Here is an 18,129-nt window from a genome sequence, read left to right on the forward strand (position 1 = left end):
GTTTTATTCTTCATTGCCATTTATGCTCATTAATTAATTTATTCATAATTGCAAACTAGCTCAATAAAAGACAGGATTAAGAGAACAGAGAAAAAGAAGAATATTTAGTTTACTGACTCTATGCTGAAAGCTCCTTTCCTTGGAATGAGGAATTTAAGCTGAAGGTGAACACAACTGAATTTTTCACTCCAGATGCTGGAGTTGTTTTATGTTAGTTGAACTTCAGTTGACTTAGTAGCAAAACCAGTATACATTTAGTCAACCCTGATTTGAACAGTTAGTGAGAGTTACCTCTACAGAGAAAAAAAAATTTTTAGATGAGAAAGTTGCCTTGAAGGAAATTTTATTCTACTCTGAAGTTCTTTTCTCATGTATCCTGTTATTTTTAAACTTTCACCTCCTTGCATATCCCAGGCTTTTTTTAATCTTGTAGTGATTACAGCAAACGACATGGCTGAATGATGAAAATTATTTTTATCTATTGTTATAAGAGCAGAATGTGGATGTTGCTGTAGTTAAGAGCTGATCAAAGAATACAGCATTGATGAATTCATTGCATTGCCTCAGATGTTCTAAGTGACCTTATGAACTACAGGAATGAAGCCTTTAGAGCACATAACCATGTAGAAGATGGCATCTAAATTAATGTAGTGAAAAAAACTCCCTTCTTTGAAAATAGAGTCAAAAGGAAGAAAAATTCTAGGACACATTACTTAAAAAACTGCCAGGAAAATTTCATGGTTTGGAATCACTGTTCATGTGCTGTGTTTACCTATTTAAGAATGCAAAGCTGCTGTTCTGCAGTTGCCTGTGTTTCACCATTTTTCTGTTAATCTTTATTTAGGAAAGCAAATCTTTGCTTAGTTTTGACATTTTTCTCATAATCCTTGCTTACAGATGCTTAGGGAAGTTGACTTCAATTCTTGTACTTTCTGCCAGTGGGTGCACAGCTGCTTCAAGCAATGAATATACAAAGTCTGGCTGGGCTTTCTAGTTCCTTTGGGTGAGCACTTTTAAGGAGCTCAGGTGTGTAGCAATTTCTAGGGAAATTGGAGAGCTGACATCAAGACTAATTCCTTTTTAAAAAAATTATTATGGCAACCATAAAAGTATTATTTTTTCCTTAAAAAACAGCCCCCCCCCCAAAAAGGTCAAGGGTTGGACTAGATGATCTCTGAGGTCCCTTCCAACCTGGCTAATTCTATGATTCTATGATTCTATGAAAAAAAAACCAAAACAAACCTCAGAACTTGCACTGACAGCACCATGTCATGACAGTGGGCCAGTTAACATCAGGTTTTCACAACATGTCACAATAGATATTTTGGCATCTGCTATAAATAGAATAAAAAAAGTTTAGTTTAAAATATTCATGGCTACATATTTTATACAAGCTTAAAACACACATGGAACTGCATGCTAATCCCAACTCTATACTGGACTGTAAACCTTATGGTCCCATGCCAGCTGAAAAATGGGTACCCCAGTGCAAAACACAGATGTGGGGGCAAGTTCCTAATGGAAATGAAGTCAGACTGCCAGTGCAATACATTTTCAATATAAAGACATCCTTTGGTGAGTGTCAGTCCATTAAATTAATTTGTACTTAAAACCTTTTTTCTTTTTCTCTTTTCTTTTTATCCAGCTTTGAAATGTCAAAAGGTGGCAAGACAGAAATATCTTAAATACTTTATAAAAGCTTAGGATGCTGGAAGGTAAATTAGTGCATTGGAATTTTGAGTGAGATTTGACATGGCAGTTGCTATGTGCTGAATGAGGCATTTCTTAATGAGACAAATGATGCAGTTACCTCAGTACTAACTAAAGCACTGTGAAGAGAGATTATAGAAGGAAATTCATAGACTGGAAATAATTTTCCAAAATGTGAATGGGATTGCATTCCCATTCCTGTTGTGGTATGTGGAGTAGAGTGTGTCTTGACAGCAGTGAGCAGCACTTTGGTATGTGGTGCAGCAGCTGATGGGCAGGGTGCAGCCTGTATTTTGTTTCATTTACTTAATAACCAGAATCTGCAGCTTAGACATGTTCTTATTCTTCCTCTTTTTTCTTCTTTAATAAAAGTGGTTTTTGCTCAGAGTGGGGATAAAATGGTAGAGCTTGTTTCAAAAAGGGTATCGTGGTACTTCTTTCTTAGATTGTTTGTGACATTTATAGTAGATTAGACCAAAGTACATTGTAATCAAATAATATTCCATAATAGGCAAGTTCTGTAGGGAGAGGTAGTGTTTTTTATTAGATTAGCTGAAACGTCCAGAAAAAACAAGTTGTCTCTCAGGCATGCAGTGCCTACAGCAGGTTTGACAATGAGGCAGCAAAGTAGAGGGAATGAAATAACATTCCCACTTACCTTTTTAAAGCAATTTTTTTTCTGGAGAAATACGAGCAATAAAATTGCTTAGTAAATTAACAGAAGGTGTGCGCTCCCCTTCCTTTTAAAAAAAGTTAATTTATCTTTTCCATGAGAAATGTTATTCATTTATGAAAAAAAAAATCATGTGGTCAAAAAATATCCCTTGTAAATGCACCCTTCACTGCCTCTTAGGATTTCTGTGTCTCCATCTTTCTTTATCTTTGGCTGGGTTCCCAGATTAGGGTGCATTTGTTATAAGATGCCATGATCTTCTCTCTTCTGGAGAGGGAAAGCACTTGCATCATGGCAGATATGGTCTGGCTGACAAGTCTTAACTGGAAAAAGAGATGGGCATGTGAGAAAATGCCACATTTTAAAAACACTTTATATATTTATATATATTCCCAGACACATGCCTAAACTTTGAGTGTTTGGGTTGATAGTTTTTACATTTTAGTAATTTTTTTCTTGTAAAATCTCAGTATTCTATCTAAACATATTGATTAAAAGTTTGACCATCTACAGAGAGCAAGATTTGGGAGAATTTTTCATGCAAAGCATCACTGTGATTTTAGTAATTTGAATGGACCCTGTTCCAGTGGGATGAGGTTCAACACGGCCAAGTGCCGGATCCTGTACTTTGGCCATAACAACCTCATGGGGAGCTCCAGGCTGGGCACAGAGTGGCTGAGAGCAGCCAGGCAGAAAGGGACCTCGGACTTTGGGTCAACAGGGAGCTGAACATGAGCCAGCAGTGTGCCCAGGTGGCCAAGAAGGCCAATGGCATCCTGGCCTGTATCAGGAACAGTGTGGCCAACAGTTCCAGGGAAGGGATTCTGCCCCTGTACTCAGCTCTGGTGAGGCCACACCTCGAGTACTGTGTCCAGTTCTGGGCCCCTCAGTTCAGGAAGGAGATTGAGGTGCTGGAGCAGGTCCAGAGAAGAGCAAGGAGGCTGTGAAGGGATCCAGCACAAGTCCTGTGAGGAAGGGCTGAGGGAGCTGGGGGTGTTCAGTCTGGAGAAGAGGAGGCTCAGGGGAGACCTCATCACTCTCTACAACTCCCTGAAAGGAGGCTGGAGCCAGGGGGGGGTTGGTCTCTTCTCCCAAGTAGCTACCAGTAAGACAAGAGGGCATGGACTTAAGCTCTGCCAGGGGAGGTTTAGGTTAGATATTAGGGAAAAATTCTTTACAGAAAGGGTGATCAGGCATTGGAATGGGCTGCCCAGGGAGGTGGTGGATTCTCTGTCCCTGGACGTTTTTAAAAAGAGACTGGATGTGGCACTCAGTGCCATGGTCTGGTAACCACAGTGGTGGTGGATTAAGGGTTGGACTCAGAGGTCCTTTCCAACCCAGATGATTCTGTGACTCTGTTGTGTATGTGTAGAAGTTGATAAACAGTGGATTCTGCTTAGGTCTATGACTTACCTGGAAGCAGAAACATCCAAGTTATACTGTAAAAAATACCATGATTATAAGAGAGAACTCTGGGAAGAGATCCTGGAAGGTCTGTGGGTCCAAATAGGATCACAACATTTGTGGGTTTCTGTGTGTTGAACATAAGGAAACTCAGTGGAAGGAGGCATTTACTGAGGGCTGTTGACACATTTTTAAGTGTTGGAGGGGGAGATTCAGAGATTACTGGATATTTTGAGTTTTGCTGAAATGGCTGCTGTGATGATTTTACTGTATTGTTGATGATCACCAGGACACCGAGAAGCCTCCTTGCGTTATGTGAAATGAAAATAAATGGGTGGGCAGTTTGTGCTCTTCTGTGTGCTAAGCAGTTTTAAGGACTATCTCTTCCCATAAATTTAGCATATTCCCTTATGCATTAAGCACACCGAAAATGCTGTTTCCTCAAGGAAACTGCCACAGACAACCACGCACATTTTCAAAGACAAAATTGTGGTGCTTTGCTAGGTTTTGCCAAATGACTGGTGCTAGCCTGACAGCACAGGGCTTTCCCTCAAGGATTTCACTTACACTGTGTTAGCTGAGTGTCTCTTGAGCTTAGCAGTGACTGCTTTGAAAAAGGCTAAATTTATAATTACAGGAAGACACTTCTGTAATTTCTGTTGTTTGATGTTTGCATTTTTTTAAAGAGTTGAGGGAATTATGTTAATTGTGCCCTATTGTTATCAAGCATGGCAAGTGAAATTTTCTCAGTGTAGTTTCCAAATAAAGCAGCATTTCATTAATCCAAAACTTAGTTTAGAAATAATATTTCTTTCAGTCTCCTGTACTTCTCAACACGTAGGTACCAGTACGTGCCATTTCTGTATAAGGAGGATTTTATAATTTCTGTGCTATTTAATATTGTTGAATTTGTGGTGTTACATTGATACACATTGCTCTATTCCATGTCCTTACTGGTAACTAAAAGAACCAAAAGATAGATATATAATGCCAGTTATAAAAGATTATAAAAGCATTTTTTTCAGAAAAGTACTTTCCAAACCATTTCCTTATGATGATGTCAGGAGCTGTGTGATCACATTGAACCACTGGTTCTTTGTTCTAGAACATAATTATCAAATGTAGTATTACATAATATTTTCAAGCTTTTCTCTCCCATTCAAGGCTAAGAATACTTCTTCTGTTGACTTGAGTAGTAGAAGCCTTTCTGTCATGTAAAAAACACATTTATTTGGTATTTTATTACATTCATAACATCATGGTACTTGAAAGAGAGAGACAACAATATGGTTGAAAATCCCACAGCATATTTTGCTAGTGCTAAGTCAGCAAATATACATATTTTTTAAAAAATTATTGAAGAAGAGTGAAACCAAACTACCCAGAATATGTTATATATTGCTTATATTCAGGGAGTGGGCTGGCTTACGTTCTCAGGAATGACTTGTCTAATACAGATGTAAGAAGAAATAACAGAATTGCTCCCAGCAGGGTGAAATTGAACCAGATTTTAAATACATTTCCTGATGCACTTGTGTACATTATGTTTTATCACCTATCAAAAAAAAAAAGAAAAAAAAGAGAAAAAACAGTATCTAATGGCTCATTACATTTGCCAGTCATTCAGATTGTTTCCTGCTGAGGTTTTGATATTATGCTCTGAGAGATACTATAAGAAATGGAGCCTCAGATGTGAGGCTTTGGAATAAAAATTGTATTTCTTCCTGGTGGATCATCCCCAGTTGAATATCAAAATTTATATAGAAAATAGGATCCAGCTGAGCTAACTCAAGTTAAAGTGGATAACACTTTATTCTGTGTTATGCTTCAGTGCAACTAGTGCTAGGATTGCTTTTAGGGAAGAACTTGTATGTCTTCTCTGGAAGACAAGCAGCTCAACACACAGAAGTGCTTTTTTATATAAATAAATGGAGTCTCTGAATACCTCATTTCTTTCGTTTCTTATTTGGAGCCTTGTTACTGTTATTTCTAGCATTTTGGTGTAGCTAGGTGGTTGGCTAGACAGTTTCCCCCCCAGGGTGAGGATCAGAGCTGGTTTGTTCAAGCTGTCTCTTTTTCAGTTTATCCCCTGGCCCTCAGCACAGACCTGAGAACAATTTAGAGCCTTCAGTGTAGGTACTCACAGAATTGGGCTGTGGGGAAGTAGAAGTTGTGCTTAATGACCTTACTAACAGCGGTTAAGCCTGGGTGATTAGCAACATCATTCACAGCTGCTGCAGTTGGAGGGAAGCAGGGTGGGTAATCTCACCCTTCTCCCCAGCCTTATAGTGCAAGGCAAAGAGTGAGGGGGCATTAAGAAGGAAACTCCTGTTCTCTTCTACAAACTGTTTTTTCTTTAGGAATGTCCGTTCCCCTCCCATCCCTGAGTCAACTACGAGAAGCCAGCATCCACCTTGTCCAGCCTCTGGGATTGCAGCTTCTTGGCTGCATGGTCATCAACTGTGGGGACAGCTGCCTCCTAACCTGCTACATCCCTCACCTCAAACAGTGAGGTTGTAGTTTTATCTAAAGGTGACAATCAGTACAAACAGCACAAAATACTGATTGATTTTTTTTTCTCCCACTGATTGTATCAGTGAAATCTAGGGTGTCTTCTAAGAAAGGAGTTGATTGGCACAAAAGACACGGGATGTCCTTAGCTGTGGTGTCTCTATGAGGGGCATCCTTTACTAGGCCAAAATCTGCTAGTGCTTCCCTCATGTTCCATGGTAATGGAGTAGGAGTGCTTTGTACAAGACTGGCGTGTTGTGTGGGTTTGGGTGTGCAAAACATTCTATGCATCACCCACCTCAAGAACAGTGGCTGAAGATAAAATATTATCTTATCAGCCTTAAAGTTTCCCTAACATTGCAAAGGAAAAGGTTCACTGGATCTTGAATCCAAATTTCATGAAATGTTTCCTCTGAAATCTTTTGTCCCATCTACTCACACCTTTTGAGGGAGTAAAGCATATGGAGCCAGGCTCTCCTCAGTGGTGCCCAGTGAGTGGAAAAGTGGCACTGGGCACAAAGTGAAAGACAGGAATTTCTTTTTAAACGTAAGAAAAAACTTTTCCACTGGGTGACAGATGGTCAAGTATGGGCACAGCTTCCTCAGAGAGACTGTGAAGTCTCCATCCTTGGAGCTATTCAAAACTCAATTTAACATATCTGTGAGTGACTTGCTCTTGCTGACTCTGCACACAGCAGGATGATTGGGCTAGGTTGTCTCCTGAGATCTCTTCTATCCTCAACTACTCTGTAATCTATGTGCATATTCAAATGTAATAAGGAAGCTGTGTCTGGATTAGTAAGAGGGTGGAATGATCCTATGTTTACAGTCTAAGTTGAGACCAAATATGAATAAAGCCAAAGAATGCATCCCACTGACTAGTGGTTGTTTTCTTATGATACAGAACTTTAGCCTTGGATGGGATTAATACCACTATTTAGTCACCTTCATTGAAATGTGTTTAATGAAAAGCTCTTGTAGCATTTTCAAATGTATAAAATGTATAACACTTGCAAGCCTAATAATATATCTGGCTAAAAATATCAGTGCACTTATGCATGTGGGTACGAACTGATGTTTGATATACTTGGTGACAAACTAATAATACACATGGCTGGAGATTATATGACCATGGAAGCCTGAGAATATGAAGACATCAGCTCAGCTGTAATGCAGAGAAAAATTATTAGAAGATCAGAGAATAAAGGAGATCAGTGTGCAGCTGGGTATTGGTATTACTGTTGTGGTCCCAGGACTTGAATCAGGTCTTGTCTGTATCTCTCAGACATCCTGGACAGAGTTTAGGAAGATGATCAAAAACATGGAAAGGCATCCAAACACAGGAGTGTGCACAGCTGAGTATGCAGGTATTTTTTAGCTTGGAAAATAGGTAATTCAGGGGAATATATCAGTAGTCTACAAAATCATGCATAACACTGAATATAAGGGAACAGGTAGGGCATAACTTTTCACAATTCCTTTCAGCATCAGAACTTTTGACTATCAAATACAGTCAGTAAGACACTATTTCAGAGCAAACGTACGATGGTGACTCCTAGTGGATAAGAGACACATGGAACTCCTTGCTGAAGGATGAGGAATAGGTCAGGGCTTACATCCAAGTACTTTAAAGAAAAGTCAAGACATTTCTTGATAGACAAACCACCTTAGGCTGGCAAAGTGGCAGCAGGAGGGTCTTGGCCTGTACTGATTATTCCATAGTAGCCTGCATGTGAAGCACTACATTAGTGTAGGAGTGCCCTGGGTGTGAATCGGTACAGGCGGATGGATTGTGCCTTTGCACAGCTTTTTAGAGAAACCCTCTGAGGCTTGGCAGTGTTGGATAATATTGCAGTAATTATGCAGCTGGGTAGTAGCTCCATTTCCCATGGAGCTTTTGAAAGTTGGACTTTCTCTAGTTTCTGTATCAGATTACAAAGAGATAACCAGCTGAATCTTCCCCATGCATAACTAGAGATAACTTGAGTTTTTTTGTTTTTTTGTTTTTTTGTTTTTTTTGTTTGTTTGTTTTTTTTTGTTTTTTTTGTTTGTTTGTTTTGGTTTTTTGTTTTTTTTTTTAATGTAAAAGAATTTTTAGATAAAGTGTCATAATTTACCTTAAGGCCAAAAAGGGATACACTGATGCTTCATCATTTCTGTAATGTTGTGAAAGAGGGAAGTGTACCAGTTGTGAAGGAAATGGTAGCTGAGCCTCTGTGCATTGAACCCCTGGGGAGTTCAAACAGCAAAATACAGCAGTTGCAGAACTTAGGGCTAGAAAAATCTGTGTAAGTAACATTGGCTTCAGATAATGCATTTATAATAAAGATATTTTTTTAAAGTTAAAGCTACCTTTTTGAGTCTTTCTAAACTGTGTTTTATTGCTGTGCTTTGTAAGTGTGAAGTAGTGGAATGAATTCTTCTGTCATGAAAGAAATAGTCTTCAGCTATAAGTACCCCTGAGTACAACAGAAGTTTCTTGATTAAGATATTGATTTTGAACTCCAGCAGTCTAGCTAATTCCCAGCTCTGCCAGGGAGTTGCTGAATAACCTACAGAAGGATTTCTAGAACCTGAGCATCAAGACTTCTTAACTTTGGTGTTCTGTCCACTTCTCTTCAGTGCCTGTCTGAGTAACCCAGAGTCTGGCCGTGTAATAATAGCAGTCTGGGTAGCTCACTGCTGTCTTTTTCATGTTAAATGTACAAAACGCAGTCTAAATATGGCCCTTGGCATATCTCTTTTCCTTGTTTTGAAAGAAAGCAAGTGATGCTTTTTCTTTCCCATCATTTATCTTCTATGTTTTTAAGGTTCCTTGGACAAGAACTGCCTTTTACTCTTTTTCCTTATTTTCCCCCCTTTGCTTAAATAGTCTAAACTGCAATAGAAAATACTGAGCAGTAAAGTGATCACTGTTTATTCACCTATCTTAGAAAATAAAGATGTCAGTTGTCTTTCTGTAAAAGCTTCTGTATTTTCCCTAAATTAATATAAATAACAAACATTATTCAACTTTCCGGGTTTTACTAGGTTTTAATTTTTTTTTAGCATCTCTGTAAACTCGTCCGGAAGGTAGGAAATGGTGAAAAAACAGAAGAATTAAACTCCATGAAGCTTAAGGGATTGAGAATCATGGAAGTTCAAGCTGGTCAAAAACCCTGTCTCTTTGTATCAACAAATATGTATGTTTCAGGGGAATTCCAAGACTTATGATATAATTATTTTGGAACTTTTAGCTCATCAACATTATCTAATCATTGTTTTCTTTCCTCATCTTTTAATCTGATGGAGCAGATTTGTAGCAATGACTCTTCAAGAGAAAAGATGTAAAATTTCCCTGACTTCAGAAATTTTGTCCATAAACCACAAGTCAAACTAAAATATTGAAAATATCAGCTTTATGCCATCATGTCACTCAGAATGATTTTATAGCCTTTAACTGGAAAAGGCTTTTTCCTAAATGTCTTTCTTTTCACAAGGCAATGAGGAACTATTTATGATAGCATTTCCAAACTTACAGAGATTGAAAAGAAGTCGGATTTTAGTGGGTCTCAAATCCTTTTAAATGCCATTGACAGTTTTAAGAAATCTGACTTCATTTTTTTTTTTTCAAATATCGCAAAGTGTTGAGGATCAATACACAGAAGGTGCTCCAGACCACTCTACACTTTGTATAAAACTAGGCAGACTTTTTTAGTTTTAAATTTCAGGGATTGCAAGTGTCCATGTAGTGAAAGATGGAACCGAGGTTTTCATCTTAATGAATGCAGAAGTGCTACAGGTAAATACAGAAACATGACTACAAAATATGCAGATGTGTGAGAGTGTTGCTATGGATAGAACTTTTGGTAGAAAGATAGACTGGACCACAGTGTTCTGGACTTCTGAGCCAATTCTGTTCTCCTGTCAACCGTCAACCAACTCCCCTGGTTCCTTTCTAATCATCTTTCTGGTTTGGGTTTGTTTTTTTTTTTCCTAATGAACTTTGATTAAAAAAAATATAAACCCATAAAACTGATATAAAAATCCTTATGCCATAAAAAGCAATTACCATCAGTTATAGTGTTCTTAAATGGGTTGATTGCATGCAATTGAATATGATTTTATTAGAGGTTAAGACTGGTCTGAAGCTGCTGGGTAAAAGGTGGTTGGGTATTACAAAACAGTAACATCTCAGACTTCAGTACTGCTGTGGCTTCGTAGACAGAAAACTATCAAAACTCTGAAAGAGAAGAAATTTGATTTTTCAAGACTCTTGAAATTCAGTGGAGTGAGTTTTCTGTTACTTTCTGTAAAGTATTTTATAGCAAGGAGAAGAACCACAAGACCTGACTTTAAAGTCAAATCTGACACAACTCTAGTGTGTAATTTGTATCACTTTGAAGAAGATGCCAAAGCAGCAAGAGCTTTAGAGATGTGACAGCATTGAAAAACAAGTCCAGAGCTCCCTGTGCCACAGTCTCTCTGCCCACAGAATACAAATAATAAATTGCCTCATCCATAGGGGCCTTCTGTATAAAAATATGAAATTAATTTTTTTTGCTTTTAGATCCCCAGATATTAAAATATCGTAAAAATTCCCTTTGTCTCTCCTTTCTAATAGTGTGTCCTGGAAAAGTAAACTTGCCTGTGTTTGAATGGTCTTCAGGCAGTACGCCCATTTCTGCTCACATTTTTTAGCATTACTGTTTATTCCCCATATTGACCATAACCCCGTTCTGCTTGAGAACAATGACATGCATCTAAATATTTCAAAAGGAAAATTTTTCTTGAAATGTATCATTTTCTCCTTGTAAACTGGTAAGTGGCTTGTCATAGCAGGTATTCTGAAGATGTTAGAGGAGGGTTTGTACCGATATTCCAGGAGCTGACTTATGAATATATTGATCTACGAGCAGGGAGGTTTTAAAATTTCCAACGTAAAAATTAGAAAAGAGGGAAGAAGAAGTAAGTGAGAGACAGAGAAGAGAGAGCTATGTGAGAGGGCAGATTACATTTCTAAAACTTTCAATGTCAAGCTTTCTCTTCTCCTTTATAGTCTATAGCCTTCTCAATTTAGGAGGACAGGACATAAAATTGTGTGATTGCATCCCAGCCCCAAGTCATCACAGGTACACACAGTTCTACACATTTAGCTAAACATATATAATCCCAATGAGATTGTGTAAATTGAGGACTTCTCACTGACCAAAGATTTGGAAGGAACTGTATGCTCAAAATGAAAGCCAGGAGGAAACGGAGATGCTAAGAATGTGGAAAAAAATATTTTAGGTGTAAGATATGACACAAGAACTGTGCAACCGTTCTTCTCATCTATGAGAGCTTAATCACTGTGGGCAGATTTATGGGAGAGTCAGTGGGATGAGGCCTGCAGTGTCACACTCAGTAGAATGATAAGACAATGGTATAATTGATCTCAGCACAATGTAAGTCATTAGGAGATGAGCTAGAACAGATTTAAACTAATGCAAATTGCATGGGTAGAATGAGGGACACAGAGAGATAATTGCAAAATTTCAGGAATCTTTAAAACTAAAATTGCAAATTTTCAGGAATCTTAAATAAAGGAAATGTTATTCATGTTTTGTTAGTAAATCAGAGTAAGACCTAACTAAAAATCTCATTTTAGGTAGAAAGTTGTAGGAAATGATGGAATCAAATTTGGGAGATATGTCTCTCCACATATGAGTATTTGTGTCTAGCTTTGGTTCTATCAACTAGTGCCAGCAAATCAAAATGACGTAACATTTCTCTAATTATTATTTTCATCACCTCTCAAGTCTCTTATTTGTTGCTGTAGGATTGATTAGAAGAAAATCTTAGTTTTCTTTAAAATTTTCTCCCCTTGGAAGCTATCATGGTGGTTCTTTTTTTTCTAGCAAATTGGAGAGCCCTCTCTTGTCAAATATTAGGCTTCCGATACTCACTTTTGTAAGAACACCAAAATTCCATGTGTTCTGTCAGTAGCTGCTAAACCTCTTGTCACCTCTGTCATCCCCTTGCTGGATAGTCCTTAAAGGCAATAGTGTCATTTGCATCAGTGTGAATTTTGTACTGAGAACATGCATGTGTGATATGAGAATATCCTAAACCTGAAACGTCCATGCGGGACCATATGTCCTGCATGACAAATTAATACTAAAGGTTTCTGTTCAGTGTGCCATTCCTCTTAAGAGGATTTACAGAACGTGGAGGCTAAATATGCTGGAGGAAGCTGTGAGGTGTATTTGAGATGAGGTGAAATGCTACCATATAGCTTAATTGTTGCCATGGAAAAATGAGTAAAGCCCTACAGTAAAAAGAAAATACATCTGCCTGGGAAATTTGCCATAGCGTGGGGAAAAAAAAATAAAAGTTGACTTTAACTAAAACAAGATCCAGTAGTGAAGCTGTTTAGGCCAATTTCAGATGCTATAACTTGGCTTCTTTCACTCCAGTACTGGCCAGCCCTGTCACATTACTATTCAAAATATTTTCAAGCTCACAGCTTGTTGAATAGAGTCTGGGAGTACAGCCAAGTGGACTGGATCAATGGGGAAGGGCAGCAGCGCAAGAAGAAGTCACGGTATAGAGGATTGAGATGGAATATGCCTGTCTGCCTGGGTGCTGTCTATCTCAGGTAGAACAGTGGAGTGAAACAGACCTGTGCTCTTCCCAGAATGTGTTTTTTTCTCCCCAGAGAGTCACAGGCCCTTTACAAGGCCTATCAAATCAGTTTCACTTGCTCACAAAAAATGTGGTGTGGCACAGTGTTGAACTGAAGAAAAGCATGTTTCTCCATGCTTTGCGTTGCTTTTGGACCTGGTAATAGACTCTAAAAAAATAACTCTTGTCTCCCTGCCCTCGACAAATACTTAATCATGGTTACTCACACCATGTACTAGAGGTCAAAACCCACAAGTCATGGGAGGAAGTGCTATTGTTCCACATTTGCCATTGAAAACTTCCTCTCATTCCTCCACCAGAAACACACAAAGTTTGTTGTTCATTGAAAGCCTTTTAATAAGGAGTTTCAGCATCTAGGATTGTTTTGGGAGATATCCAAGGTAGGGTTGCTAGTTAATGTGCTCACTCTGACACATATGCAGTTGGATATCGTGCATGAATGAAAGCTTCCTGAAGCTTTCAGTTCTTTTCCAGTGGCTTTTGAAGATCTACAAGGATGACAGGGCATACCCACATATAGCATATTGCTATGTCCCAGAGGACTGAGAAAAAAGCAAATCTCTGCATCTTTCTGAAAATTTAAGAAGAGGTCAAGAAGTAGGTGTAATAGCAAGCTTTTTGTCAAGGCGATGAGCAGGCTGTTCCCTGAAAAATACTCATTGAGTTTCATCTCCATCTTCACAGCATTCTATTTATTGCAGTTGGCCACATTCAATCTCTGTCCTGGATATGTACAGGGAAAGCTAAGTTGACATTTTGGAGATGTCTCAAAAATTTCACAGGTACAAGTGCTTATTTCTTTCAAAATTAAATCTGGAGAGGTGCAAAAATAAAGAAATCAAGGTTCTAAGCATCAGCCCTACTTTTGTCACTGGCAGTTCCTGGTATCTTCTCTTGGGATGTTTGCAATCCATCATAGCCAGCTGATGAAAGACTAGGTCAGACAATTTGAGACAACTGGCCTTTAAAACTTAGCCCTTTACAAGAGAGTTTTTCTTCTGGATTTACTGTGCTTTCCTCTAAGTATTGTAACTTTCTGTATCATGGATTTGGTTTTACTGCTGCATAGCAGAGTTTTATCTAAGTTAATAGAATTTAGTTATGATGACATAACAGTACATAAAAATGAATGTTAAGAAAGCCATCATATACTAACCTGTAAGAAGTAAAAAAATTGCTATGGTTCCTTTCTGGAGTTGAGAGATTCAGAATTTTCCCTCCACTAATTTCCTGTCCCTTGATTTCCTGATCTGTAAACCCGGTGTTAAAGGATGTTTGGAGATACATAGGGACATAAGGGAAGGAAAGACTACACTCATCCTGGGGTAGGCCTTTTACATGGATGTGTAGTGAGATGACAAGGGGAAATGGTTTTAAACTTGAAGAGGGGTGATTTAGGTTAGACATTAGGAAGAAATTCTTTATTTTGAGGGTGGTGAGACACTGGCACAGGGTACCCAAGGAAGTTGTGGCTGCCCCTTCCCTGGAAGTGCTCAGGGCTGTGTTGGATGGGGCCTTGAGCAACCTGGTCTGGTGGGAGGTGTCCCTGCCCATGCAGGGAGGTTGGAATCAGATGATCTTTAAGGTCCCTTCCAACCCAAACCAATCTAGGATTTCATGATCCTCAGGTTCAGATTGCAGAATGAAAAACATACATGGAAGAGTTGGCTAGTTTAGAGAAATGCATAGTACAGCTACTACCCACAACAGAGGTTACAAGCTGTGGTTTAGCAAATGAAAGATAAAATAGGTACCTGAAGACTTCAAGCCCCAGTTATAAGGTATTACAGAAAGTATAAGAGGTGTGAAGGTAGGAAGGGCATCACCAGTGTCCTAGATTTCTGGGCCACTGAAGGGCTGGTTAAATAAAGATTCCAGGTCATGGAAGGAAAGAAACAGAATGACCGATGCTGTGGAGAGCTACCAGGTGTTCTAAGGGGATTTTGGCTTGGGTAGGAAATTGCCTTCCATCCCTGAATCTGGGTATTAAATGAATTTTGGGGGTGTTCCTGTCTTCCAGGAGCAGAGAAATTGGTACTGATAGAAGGTCCTACAGATCTCCCTTACCTATTGTTGTCTAATCACCTCTAGAGAAAGGCATCAAAGGCAGTTACGCAAACCAGGGCCTCTCGTTCACTTGGTGGTTTGTGAAGCTAGGTTACAAAATTCTTACCTACTGCAGATGATCCTATAATGTAGCTTTCTAAATGCATGGTAGTGAACAAAAAGCAATCCAGTTTTGAAACCTTCTTTGAAAACACCAATGAGTCAATTACCCAAGGACTGGCACTGTAATTTAATATAGATTAATTAATCAGTCTATGGGTTTTTTTAGCCTACTGTGATCCTTAAGTGGTTGGTGAATTTGTAGTTGCTCCTCTTTTCTGTTTAGACTTAGCTCTTCGAGGAAGGGGCTGTTTATGGCTCTCTGTGTATGATACTCAGAAGACCTGTATGCAGACCTCAGAGACTTGTAAGCACCACTAGAATTCAATATCGAATGAAAAAAGATGACATTTTATGATACTGATAAAAGGGTGTACAGGAAACAGTAATTTCTAGTCTCAGCAGCAGTTTTATATGAATATATAGATTTAATTCCCTTTAGCTTTGTCCTGTGATAAATATTGCTGGAGAAGAGAATTCACTGATCATACTGCTTGCTTACTTGTGGCCTGAACTTATAATGCAGAGTCACAATCTGGGTTTTGTTTTATTTTTTTTTTTTTCTTTTTTTTTTTTTTTTTTTTTTTTTTCTTTTTTTTTTTCTTTTTTTTTTTCTTTTTTTCCTTTGTCCTGACAGAAAGATTTCGGGATTTACTGCTTCTACATTCAAACCAAGATACAGAGATTCTGCCCATCTTTCAGCAGAGGCGCTATCCCAAGTAAGTAAGATCGTCTTCTTGGGAGAAGTAAAACCCCTGTCTTTTGCCAAGAGAGAGAGTGAAGCATTTATAGCACTGGGCATGCTTTTGGTGTGAAGTTCTAAGGCAGAGCAGTGTCAGGGAGAAGCAGTCGTGCTTTCCAGGCACACTCAGTTGTCAGCAGGGAGGTGGTGGCAGAGTGGAGGCTTTAGGTTTTCCGGATCAGTGTCTGGTGGAGCTTTGTTTCAGTTGACACCATGTTGAGTGTTGACATAGGCAGATGTTTTGTTACGATAATCCCCCTTCTTTTCTTGTTGAATTCCATCATTTATAGTGACAAATTCCCTTGGATTTTAACAGGGTCCCCTCTGGAAACCTGCAAGCACTGGAAAACTTTTTTCTGCCATTTTTAGGGATATACATACAGGCAAACAAACAAAAAAAATTTTAGTTGTGTGTTAAGGAGGTCTTGCATGTATTGAGTATCCTGAACAAAACTTCTTCCCCCAGAGACATACATGAATGAAGAAGTAAGTGCTCTACATATAGTACTGGTTAAAAGAAACACTTTCAGCTAAGTCTTGCAAAGAGGCCGTGAAGGGAAAGGAAGAAAAAGAAAGTGTCATCACATGAACTATGACCAGAGACCAGAGTGAGCAATGAAAGAAAGCAAGTACAGGATGGACAGAGGGAGAAGGAAGAAATAATATCTGGAGTGAGTCCAGCAATGATGATGGGAATAAACAAGGCTATTTATTTTAAATGCTATTGTCAGCAGGTTCATGAAATACATAAGAAGCCAGTGGAGCTAAGTGTTAAAATCTGATAATACAATTTTTTTTTTAAATAGACAAGTAATGGAGGGGCTGAGTTCTGAAAACCAGTCCATTTCCTCACTCTGAATACTTGAAAATAAAAGGAGTCAGGGTTCAAATCCTTATACTGAAAATGCTGAAATTTTGCACTGACTTTGTGAGACAGGATTTTATCCCCCTGAATTTATTTTTTTTCATTATCTACTGTTGCTGTTTTGCTGCTATACTATGGAGATACAATATATGAGAATGTGAGACACCTTATATTGATGGCCTGGCCTCACTTTGTTTCTCTAGGACTTCCATGATTTATTATCTTTATCCTCACCCTTTGGAGCTCAGCAGCAGTTTTTTTCACGGTAGCAGAACTCTTTGCTTGACTTAGATTTTTTCACTGATGGTGTCTCAGACTGGTCTGAGAACCTACCTCATTGTCCTTCCCCAAAGAATGGATTTAATGCTTTACAAATCATTCCCAAGGTGTCTCACTTCCATTTTTACATTTGATTTATTGCTAATATTCCTGGCAAATAGAATCTACCAGCAATGATACATATTTTCAAATTAATGGCTGAATGAGTTCTTGTTGTCTTCTGTTCAGTGGAGGCTTCAGCTCTTTGAAGATTACACATATCTTGTAGTATGGAGCTCTATTGCTATTAAAGTTACAGTGGCTTTGTATCACAAACTGATACATGTTTTCAGACACATTACTTGGCAAGATTGACTGTTCCCTCTAATCTTCAAAATCAAGCTTTGGCACATAACTGAAAGAGAAGTTTGTATATATTCTTAAAAGGTTTCTCTTTATAGCATCATTAACTGGTGCAAGTTTGTTCTTGTCACAGGAATTCATCATGTATTATACATTAGAGACGTGGTTTAACGGTGGACTTGGCAATGTTAGGTTAACAGTTGGACTTGATGCTCTTAAAGATCTTTTCCAACCCAAATGATTCTATGATTTAAAAACTGGGTGAAAACTACTGACGGGTCCTCAGTTCCCTAGGAGTGGTCTTTCAAGTGAAATATTTGTGTTCAGCAAGGTAGGAAACCTGTTCATCTTCATATTATATTTTATTTTATTCCCATGTAATTTTTTCCCCTTCCTTACGCTCATTTTCATTGGAAGATCTATTAAGAGACATGAAGATAATGAACAGCCAGATCTCATAAATCAGTGTCTCTTCCCTGACTTCAGCTGAGCAATAGCTGTAGAAGGATCTGAGCAATTTAAGGTCATTCTAATGAGGTGTTGTCATGGGGCATAAGCTTGCTCAAGGAAATCCTAAGAATATGGAAGGTTAAAAATAGAGAAATTTTAGTAGTGACTTAGCTGAATAGCATGACTGAACAGGGCTTAGTAGACAGGAAGGATAAAATTTGCATTTATTTCAGAGGCATACATCCAAAAGAAGGAGACTGGAAAGACAGATTTTCAGTGCCTTTCAGGATATTCAGTAATAGTAATAAATATAGAAGGCTA

General features: G+C 38.5%; 1 protein-coding gene across 1 annotated transcript in view; it reads left to right on the forward strand.

Annotated features, from left to right (window-relative positions):
• The window catches only part of NOX4 (NADPH oxidase 4), a 102,230-nt gene that overhangs the window by 51,535 nt on the left and 32,566 nt on the right, over window positions 1–18,129 (forward strand). Inside the window, exon 13 of the mRNA XM_030469012.1 lies at window positions 15,768–15,849. Within this exon, the coding sequence (XP_030324872.1) occupies window positions 15,768–15,849 (82 nt within the window). The remainder of the gene's footprint in view (window positions 1–15,767; window positions 15,850–18,129) is intronic.

This window comes from Calypte anna, chromosome 1, assembly GCF_003957555.1.
Source record: "Calypte anna isolate BGI_N300 chromosome 1, bCalAnn1_v1.p, whole genome shotgun sequence".
In the NCBI taxonomy this organism is placed as follows: Eukaryota; Metazoa; Chordata; class Aves; order Apodiformes; family Trochilidae; genus Calypte; species Calypte anna.